This window comes from Macaca fascicularis, chromosome 17, assembly GCF_037993035.2.
Source record: "Macaca fascicularis isolate 582-1 chromosome 17, T2T-MFA8v1.1".
Lineage (NCBI taxonomy): Eukaryota > Metazoa > Chordata > Mammalia > Primates > Cercopithecidae > Macaca > Macaca fascicularis.
In genome coordinates, this window is record NC_088391.1 from 29,159,523 (window position 1) to 29,169,602 (window position 10,080).

The window sequence follows — 10,080 nt, forward strand, 5'->3', positions numbered from 1 at the left end:
AGCTTAGCATAATTTAATGTCTATGAAGTGAGTTTCAATGTTTGCTGTCCAGCCACCTGATAGATACTTAGGTACTTTTTGAAATTCTTGCATTCAAAGATGCCTCAAAGCAGGATGGAAATTTGGGTTAAATCCTTAAGATAAAAGCATGATATATTTATTGGCTTTTCTTTTTGTTCCCTAATGGGATATAAAAAAAAAAAAGGGTAATATTTTGAACAACTTTATTATATTGCTAACAGCCAGTGGAATTTAAAGACCTCAATAGGAAAGTTTCTTTTACTAATAGATTTTATAAGGAGAAAATTAACTTTTGTTTCAGAGTGAATGAATGAGTACCTTTTGCAGTATAATCATTTTAGGTTGATCTCTTGGAAGAATTTCTAGAAGGAAGAAGTCCAATACATATATATTAACTCTACTGTATTATGATACCTTAACTTTGTAAGTATTGGCTTTTCCATTTTTATTATTTTAGTGATTGTGTTATGGTTTTCATTTATAGAAGCTGTTGTTGCCAAATACTAATTGAGGTAGGATTGATAAAGTGCTTTTTGTAATCCTTGTTTGTGGATAGCTTGACAATTTGTTCAAAAAAAATAAATCTGTAGTGGTGGTATGCAACTTTGTTAAAAATAAAACTGTAAATCAAAAAGTGAATTTCATTGTATGTAAATTTAAAAGTATATTAGAAAATATCAATATGGCAGGAGAACAAGGTTTTTTTCCCGCAACTAGTGTCCACTACCACCTCTCTGGAAACTTTAAAAAGTTGTCAGCTTTTAAAACTGTTGGTGTAAAACATTTGGGAAGTTTTTAATTAGTGGGAAAAAGGTATTTGTGCTTCAAAATTTGAGAATTTTCTAAGTATTCAGAAACATTCAAAGGAAGAAATGAATTTTGGAAAACTTGTTTGCCTTTATGTGCTTAATCTGACTTAAAGTTGAAATTTGAACAGTGAATATTAATTTTGTTTACATAAAGTTTTTTGACTTCTATATTGGGGAAAAAACTAGCTTGAGGCCAGGTGCAGTGGCTTATGCCTGTATAATTAGCACTTTGGGAGGCTGAGTCCAGATCGCTTGAGCTCAGGAGTGGGCAACATGCCAAAACATCATCTATACAAAAAAAAAAAAGTACAAAAATTAACTGGGAATGGTAGCATGTGCCTGTAGTACCAGCTACTCGTGATTCTGAGGTGGGAGGCTCACCTGAGCCTGGGGAGGTCAAAGCTACAGTGAGCTGTGTTAGGGCCACTGCATTCCAGCCTGGGCAACAGAGTGATACTCTCTCAAAACAACAAAACAGACAGGGCGCGTTGGCTCATGCCTGTAATAACAGCACTTTAGGAAGCTGAGGTGGGAGGATCATTTGAGGTCAGGAGTTCAAGACCGGCCTGGCCAACATAACGAAACCCCGTCTCTACTAAAAACACAAAAATTAGCCAGGTGGTAGTGGCACATGCCTGTAATCTGAGCTACACGGGAGGCTGAGGCAAGAGAATTGCTTGAGCCTAGGAGGCGGAGGTTGCTGGTGGGGAGGTTGCCAGTGAGCCAAGATGGCGCCACTGCACTCAAGTCTGGGCGACAGAGACCCCGTCTTGAAAAAAAAAAAAAAAAGGCCAGGTGCGGTGGCTTATGCATGTAATCCCAGCACTTTGGGAGGCCTAGGAGGGCGGATCACCTGAGGTCAGGAGTTCGAGACCAGGCTGACCGACGTGGTGAAACCCTGTCTCTACTAAAAATACAAAAATTAGCCAGGTGTGGTAGCAGGCACCTGTAATCCCAGCTACTCAGGAGGCTGAGGCAGGAGAATCGCTTGAACCCAGGAGGCAGACGTTGCAGTGAGCCGAGATGGCGCTATTGCACTCCAGCCTGGTCGACGAGTGAGACTCCCTCTCAAAAGAAAAGAAAAAAAAAGAAACCCCGAAAAAGAGGTGGAGGGGATGTATGCTTTTTTAGTTCATGTCAAAGGAGTAAGCTTGGTGGATTATTCAGATTTTGTGTTAGCCATACTTTAAGATTCTGTAAGTTAATTTGCTGTGAAGAGTACCTTTTATTTATGAGATTAAAAGCTTTAACCTATATTATCCTTTAAAACTTTGAAGGCAACAAAGATGTCTACCAAGGTTTCTTGGATCAGGTATTCGTCACTTGTGGAAGTGGTCACATAGTTTTGTCTTAGAGAAAGTTTTGAGTATAAAGAGAAGGCATAGGCAGGGCGTGTTGGCTCACACCTGTAATCCCAGCACTTTGGGAGGCCGAGGCGGGTGGATCACCTGAGATCAGGTGTTCGAGACCAGCCTGGCCAACATGGCGAAACCCCGTCTCTACTAAAAATACAACAATTAGCTTGGCATGACTGTAGGTGCCTGTAATCCTAGCTACTCGTGGAGTCTAAGGCCGGAGAATCACTTGAACTTGGGAGGCAGAGGTTGCAGTGAGTTGTGATCACGCCACTGCACTCCAGCATGGGCAACAGTGCAAGACTCCATCTCCAAAAAAAAAAAAAAAAGAGAAGGCATAAAACTAAAGGAAGAAGAGAAAAGGAAATATTTAGATTTTTAATTTTAATTGTATTTTTTTGTGACAGAGTTTCGCTGTTGTGCGATTGCGGCTCACGGCAACCTCCGCCTCACGGGTTCAAGCGATTCTCCTGCCTCTGCCTCCTGAGTAGCTGGGATTGCAGGCATGCGCCACCACGCCTGTAATTTTGTATTTTTAGTAGAAACGGGGTTTCTCGATGTGGGCCAGGCTGATTTCGAACTCCTGACCTCAGGTGATCTGCCCACCTTGGCCTCCCAAAGTGCTGGGATTACAGGTGTAAGCCACAGCGCCCGGCCAGAAATATTTAGATTTTAAAGTGAATGAAAATAAGAATCTTTAAATTATAAACCAAAATTTGTAAGTTAAATCACTAAAAAGGAAACAAGAGGATCTATTGTAATTTTGATGCAATTTTTTTAAAAAAGAGACTTTCCAAATAGGTATTTTTTTCCCCTCTGGTTCATTTTAAGAGCTGTAAGTTGATCATGACCTTGGGATGACTGTTTATTATTTTAAGTTTTCCTGTGTGTGACATTTTCCTTTTCACTTTTGGTCACATTTGTTTGCCTGAAAATTCTTCTTGGCCCCTGTTTTGTATCCTCAATTTTCTTCATAGTTTCTCTTTGCCTTCAGTGTCCTTTTTCTCCTCCTCATCCCACCCAATCACTTGGTATATTCTTTGTTTTCTTCTTATTTAATATGCTTGGATAGGATTCTCTGGTATTAACATTGCAGGTATTAACATTGCAAAGATGAGTAAATTAGGTTTATTTTATTGATTGTTGCCCTTACCACTTTCCTGTTTCTATTGCCTTCTCAAAAATCTGGCCTTTGTGTAGAATTCTTAGGCAAAAGATGACAGTAATGGAAGTGAAAAGTGTGGAGCGGGACTGGGGTTGGCAGATCATCAAAAGTTTGACTTCACTGTTCTGAAAGTTTGTGTGTCTTACAACCGCGTGGTAACCTCTTTCAGAAGACAAAGTTTAGTCTCTATAGCCATTCTCTTCCCAATGCTTTTCAAAGGTTATATGATTTGTCATATCACAAAGGATTTTTCAGAAAAATCAGCTGTTACACTTTTTTTTGCAATATGACACTAAATTTGAGACAGAATAATCTTTGCTTTAGTTCTCCCTATGTTATATATTATAAATACATGTATCTTACAATCTAATATAAAGCCATAAACTGGCTGGGCGTGGTGGTTCACACCTGTAATCCCAGCACTGTGGGAGGCTGAGGTGGGCGGATCACTCGAGGTCAGGAGTTTGAGACCAGTCTGGGCAACATGGTGAAACCCTGCCTCCAGTAAAAAAATAAAAATTAGCAAGGTGTGGTGGTGGGCGCCTGTAATTCCCAGCTACACAGGAGGTTGAGGCAGGGGAATCGCTTGAACCCATGAGGCAAGAGGTTGCAGTGAGCCGAGATTGTGCCACTGCACTCCAGTCTGGGTGACAGAGGGAGACTGTCTCAAAATAAATAAATAAATAAAAACTTAGGGCCCAGCGCGGTGGCTCATGCCTGTAATCCCAGCACTTTGGGAGGCTGAGGCAGGTGGATCATGAGGTCAGGAGTTGAAGACCAGCCTGTCCAAGATGGTGAAACCCCGTGTCTACTAAAAATACTACAAAATTAGCCAGGTGCGGTGGCAGGTGCCTATAATCCCAGCTACTGGGGAGGCTGAGGCGGGAGAATCGCTTGAACCTGGGTGGCAGATGTTGTGGTGAGCCGAGATTGCGCCATCGCACCCCAGCCTGGGAGACAGAGTGAGACCCTGTCTCAAAAAAAAAAAAAAAAAAAAAAAAAGGCCAGGCGCAGTGGCTCACCCCTGTAATCCCAGCACTTTGGGAGGCAGGTGGATCACCTGAGGTCAGGAGTTTGAGACCAGCCTGGCCAACATGGTGGAACCCCGTCCCTACTAAAAATACAAAAATTAGCTGGGCGTGGTGGCAGGTGCCTGTAATCCCAGCTACTCTGGAGGCTGAGGCAGGAGAATTGCTTGAACCCAGGAGGTGGAGGTTGCAGTGAGCAGAGATCACACCATTGCACTCCAGCCTGGGTTACAAGAGCGAGACTTAGTCTCAAAAAAAAAAAAGCAATAAATATTAACCCTGCAAGTTCAGCTTGTCTTTTAAATACTGTTTACCTTCTAGATATAGTCCAGTCATGTATGGCTGTTGAAGTTACTGTTAAAAAATTTCACTTTTTATTACAGATGGCCTACTAAGTCCTATTATTTTGGTGATAATATGATATGTGTATATATCCCTGAGTAAACAATGTAGAAATATATAGTACTCTTGGTGTTTTAACTATAGAGATAAATGTATGTTTAAAATAAATTTGTGGCCTAGTGCAGTGACTCACACCTGTGATCTCAGTGGTTTGCGAGGCCGAGGCAGGAGGATTGCTTGAGGCCAGCTAGTGAGACCTGGTCTCTACAAAAAAAAGTAGCGAGGTGTGGTGGTGCATGCCTGTAGTCTTGGCTACTTAGGAAGCTGAAGCAGGAGGACTGCTTGAACCCGGAAGTTTGAGGCTGTAGTAAGCTATAATTAGGCCACTGTACTCCAGCCTGGACAACAGAGCAAGACCCTGTCTCTCAAATTAAAAATGAAAAATAATAAACCTGCATTGAGAAATGGCATTGCCTACATCAGGGATCTCAAATATTTTGGTCATAGGACACTTTTACACTCTTAAAAATTGAGAATCTTGGCCTGTAATTTCAGTGTTTTGGCAGGCTGAGGAGGGAGGATCACTTGAGCCCAGCAATTTGAGACTAGCCTAGGCAATATGGTGAGACCTCGTGTCTACAAAAAAAACTACAAAGAAAAAAAATTAGCTGGGTGTGATGGTGCATGCTTGTAGTCCCAGCTACTCGGAGGTTGAGGCAGGAGGATGGCTTGAGTCCAAGAGGCAGAAGTTGCAGGGGACTGAGATTGCACCACTGCACTCCAGCCTGGGTAAAAGAGCTGTCTCAAAAAAAAAAAAAAAAAAAATTGAGAATGCCAAGAAATTTTTTACTGTCGATATTTACTTTATTATAAATTAAAACTATTTTTAAAAAATACTCATTTAAAATAACAATGATAAGCCCATTACAAGGTAACAGATAATTTAGGAAAATAACAATTTTCCAAAACAAAATACAGAGTAGCATGGCATTGCAATATAGGCCTGTAATGAATGGCTATTTAATAGAAGACAGCTGGAGTCTTTTGTTTGCTTCTGTATTTAACCTGTTGCAATAAATTATTTTGGTTGAAATATACAAAGAAGGCTGGGTGTGGTGGCACATGCTTGTAATCCCAGCACTTTGGGAGGTGGAGGTGGGAGGATTGCCTGAGGGCTGGATTTCTAGACCTGCCTGGGCAACATAGTTTATAAAAAAAAGTCTATGGCTGGGCATGGTAGTTCTCACCTGTAATCCCAGCACTTTGGGAGGCCGAGGCGGATGCATCACCTGAGGTTAGGAGTTCAAGACCAGCCTGGCCAACATGGTGAAACCCCGTCTCTACTAAAAATACAAAAATTAGCCGGGCGTGGTGGTATGCGCCTATAGGCCCAGCTAATTTGCGAGGCTGAGGCAGGAGAATTGCTTGAATCCGGGAGTCAGAGGTTGCAGTGAGCCGAGATAGTGCCACTGCACTCCAGTCTGGGTGATAGTCAGACTCCATCTCAAAACAAAAAACAAAACACAAAAAAACCCACTGAAACTAAAAATTAGCTAGACATGGTGGTGCACACCTGAAGTCTGAGTTACTTGGGCGGATCCCACTTGAGCCCAGTAATTCAAGGCTGCAGTGAGCTATGATCGTGCCAGTGCACTCCAGCTTGAGTGACAGAGCGAGACACCCCATCTCTTAAAAAAAGGAAGTACACAAAAATCTAGGCTCACACAGATACAGAGTTGGTAAAGGAAGGAATACTGTTTAGCCTTTTCAGGTAAGTTAATCTTTTTTTTTTTCTTTTTTTTTTGAGGCAAGGTCTCACTCTGTTCCAGGCTGGAATGCAGTGGTGCCATCTCGGCTCACTGCAGCTTCTGCCTCCTGGGCTCAAGGGATTCTCGTACCTCAGCCTCCTGAATAGCTGGGACTACAGGCACATGCCACCACAGCTGGCTAATTTTCTTTGTTTTTTTTTTTTAGAGGTGGGGTTTTGCCATGTTTCCCAGACTGGTCGTGAACTCCTGAGGTCAAGTGATCCACTCTCTGCAGCCTCCCAAAGTGTTAGATTACAGGCGTGAGCCACTGCTCCCAGCCTGAATCATCTTGGATACTCTACAAAAACTCAGCAAGTGCTAGTTTCTTTGTTGGAGTATGGAATCTGAAATTGTATTTATGAACCTGTTGGTCTTTCGTGAACCTCAAATGGATCTTTTACCCATGCCTGATTTATAACATGTATTAGTGACTTGAAATAATATTCACTGTGTTTTGCAGATCTCCAAATATTGACAGATTTCATTATACAGTACTCCTTTCCCCTCAAAAAATCCTCACATTCATTAATATCACTACCCATCTCATCATAAAAGTCTTTAATTAATGGAAAGCTGTCAGGCTCATAAATATAAAATGTTTTCCAGAATTCCAGTTTTTACATAAAACCCAGCCTTTTCGTTAGCAAGAGATACTGTCAATTGTTTTCTTTGAAGTAACAAGCTCATTTTTTTTTTCCAAGAAGATGTCAGGTAGCTAAGTCTGAATAGCCAGAGTTTATCATTTGTTCTTTCAGAAAGTAAAAATGGTGTTCCATGAAAAAAAGCAGCTGGTTTAGCTTGCAGCTCATCACTTAAGTGCTTTTTCTCCAGACAACATCTGCTGGTATGCAGAAGTGCTTTATGTGTACTGCCTATTTTGTCACGCAATATATTAAAAAACTGTACACAGGCTCAAGACTTAGTAAAATGAGTAATTTTTACTGCTGCATCAAGAACATTCTTAAATGAAACCGGTACTCCAACCCTAATTTGGGTGGTGATGATGAATACAATTCAGTGCTGCTTACAGCTTTGCTCGATCCCTAAGGCTTCAGCAGTGTCTACACACCATTGCTTTTACACCATTGGTACAAATGTTGACAGTGCAAAAAGCAAGTAACATCTTAGTGTTATTACAAAAACAGTTTTGATCTCACAGATGCCCCGAAAGAGGGACATCCAGGTTTTTGCCCACCACATTGTGAAAATTGATGATTCTAGATAATACAAAATGGCTTCGATTACTGTTCTGGTGGTTTAAAAACAACAAAAAACCTCATTTAGTTCTCCTACCTAGAAGAGTGAATTGCAACTCTTATCTTGTGCTTTTACCTGTGATTTTAAAAATTGTAATCTTGCCTTTGAAATAGAAAAATATGCCAATTCATAATAAAGTCTGCATGAGAGTCCATGTTTGGATTTATATTTCTGTGCTTCTTTCTTTTATATAACATACCATTTTATATTTGTGGGCCCAGAGTAAAGAGCTCATTCTGTTAGACACTGAATAGCCTTGTTTTTGTCAGTAGTCAGCTCTGTTTTAAAACAATTGTTTGGGTCCTGCTGGCTCAACTTGCAGTTGTCCTAGTCCTGAGTCTGTCTTATCCAAAGACTGTTGTTGGAAAGCCCACACAAAGGCCTGTGTATAGGATGCCTTACTATTAAAGGAGCATGTTCTAGTGTCAGCGGATTAAATTTGCTTTGGTGTGCATTCCCTTACCAATTCTCACTTCCTTTGTTTGGCTGGTTATTTCAGTGAATGATCATTTTAATGTGAAGACAGTTTCCTCTAATTATTACATAGTCCTAGTGGTGAGATTATTGGAGTAAAATAAATTTTTTTTTTTTCTCGTAGGATGTGATGGAGCTGCTTGAAGAAGATCTCACGTGCCCTATTTGTTGTAGTCTGTTTGATGATCCACGGGTTTTGCCTTGCTCCCACAACTTCTGCAAAAAATGCTTAGAAGGGATCTTAGAGGGGAGTGTGCGGAATTCCTTGTGGAGACCAGCTCCTTTCAAGTGTCCTACGTGCCGTAAGGAAACTTCAGCTACTGGAATTAATAGCCTGCAGGTTAATTACTCCCTGAAGGGTATTGTGGAAAAGTATAACAAGATCAAGATCTCTCCCAAAATGCCAGTATGCAAAGGACACTTGGGGCAGCCTCTCAACATTTTCTGCCTGACTGATATGCAGTTGATTTGTGGGATCTGTGCTACTCGTGGGGACCACACCAAGCATGTCTTCTGTTCTATTGAAGATGCCTATGCTCAGGAAAGGGATGCCTTTGAGTCCCTCTTCCAGAGCTTTGAGACCTGGCGTCGGGGAGATGCTCTTTCTCGCTTGGATACCTTGGAAACTAGTAAGAGGAAATCCCTACAGTTACTGACTAAAGATTCAGATAAAGTGAAGGAATTTTTTGAGAAGTTACAACACACATTGGATCAAAAGAAGAATGAAATTCTGTCTGACTTTGAGACCATGAAACTTGCTGTTATGCAAGCATATGACCCAGAGATCAACAAACTCAACACCATCTTGCAGGAGCAACGGATGGCCTTTAACATTGCTGAGGCTTTCAAAGATGTGTCAGAACCCATTGTATTTCTGCAACAGATGCAGGAGTTCAGGGAGAAAATCAAAGTAATCAAGGAAACTCCTTTACCTCCCTCTAATTTGCCTGCAAGCCCCTTAATGAAGAACTTTGATACCAGTCAATGGGAAGACATAAAACTAGTTGATGTGGATAAACTTTCTTTGCCTCAAGACACTGGCACATTCATTAACAAGATTCCCTGGAGCTTTTATAAGTTATTTTTGCTAGTCCTGCTTGGCCTTGTCGTTCTCTTTGGTCCTACCATGTTCCTAGAATGGTCATTATTTGATGACCTGGCAACTTGGAAAGACTGTCTTTCAAACTTTAGTTCCTATCTGACTAAATCAGTCGATTTTATAGAACAATCAGTTTTTTACTGGGAACAGGTGACAGATGGGTTTTTCATTTTCAATGAAAGATTCAAGAATTTTACGTTGGTGGTACTGAACAATGCGGCAGAATTTGTGTGCAAATATAAACTATTATAAAATCTGTTTCAAGTATGCAGTTCTCTTTTGTTAGAAATTGTTAGAGAATAGAGAGTGGTCATTCAGATTTGGTCAACGATTCTAGTCACATATTTTCCTCCAAAAATATTCCTTCCAAAAATAATCTCCTATACATGTTAGGTAGCATAAAGATAAAAGTGAAATTTAGTATAGGCCTGAACCCTTTTTTGTTTAAAGAGTGCTTTTGAAATAAGCATCCACCCCAAATATTGGTTGTATTTATGCTGTGATAAAAATAGGTGAGAGATCATATGATCTAATATTGTATTAATGGAGGTATAGGTAGTATAATAGTGACTGTTCATCAAGCATGCAGTGAAGACCACTTTTTTTTTTTTTGAGATGGAGTCTTGCTCTGTTGCCCAGGTTGGAGTGCAGTGGTGCGATCTCGGCTCATTGCAGCCTCAATCTCCCAGGTTCAAGCGTTTCTCCTGCCTTAGCCTCCTGAG

General features: G+C 40.9%; 2 protein-coding genes across 17 annotated transcripts in view; one reads left to right on the forward strand and one right to left on the reverse strand.

Annotated features, from left to right (window-relative positions):
* Positions 1 to 9,616, forward strand: part of TRIM13 (tripartite motif containing 13) — a 75,749-nt gene extending 66,133 nt beyond the window's left edge. For 10 of the 13 annotated variants that reach the window (XM_045377052.2, XM_045377053.2, XM_065532959.1 and 7 more), the window contains one exon: positions 8,384 to 9,616. In XM_045377052.2, coding sequence (XP_045232987.1) covers positions 8,384 to 9,610 — 1,227 coding nt within the window. In that variant the 3' untranslated portion in view covers positions 9,611 to 9,616. Of the gene's footprint in view, positions 1 to 6,694; positions 7,940 to 8,383 lie in introns of those variants that run through there. The other 3 variants (XR_010582390.1, XR_010582388.1, XR_010582389.1) reach the window with 1 other exon arrangement.
* LOC123569763 (uncharacterized) overlaps positions 1 to 10,080 on the reverse strand; it is a 145,889-nt gene that overhangs the window by 22,585 nt on the left and 113,224 nt on the right. The window lies entirely within an intron of this gene.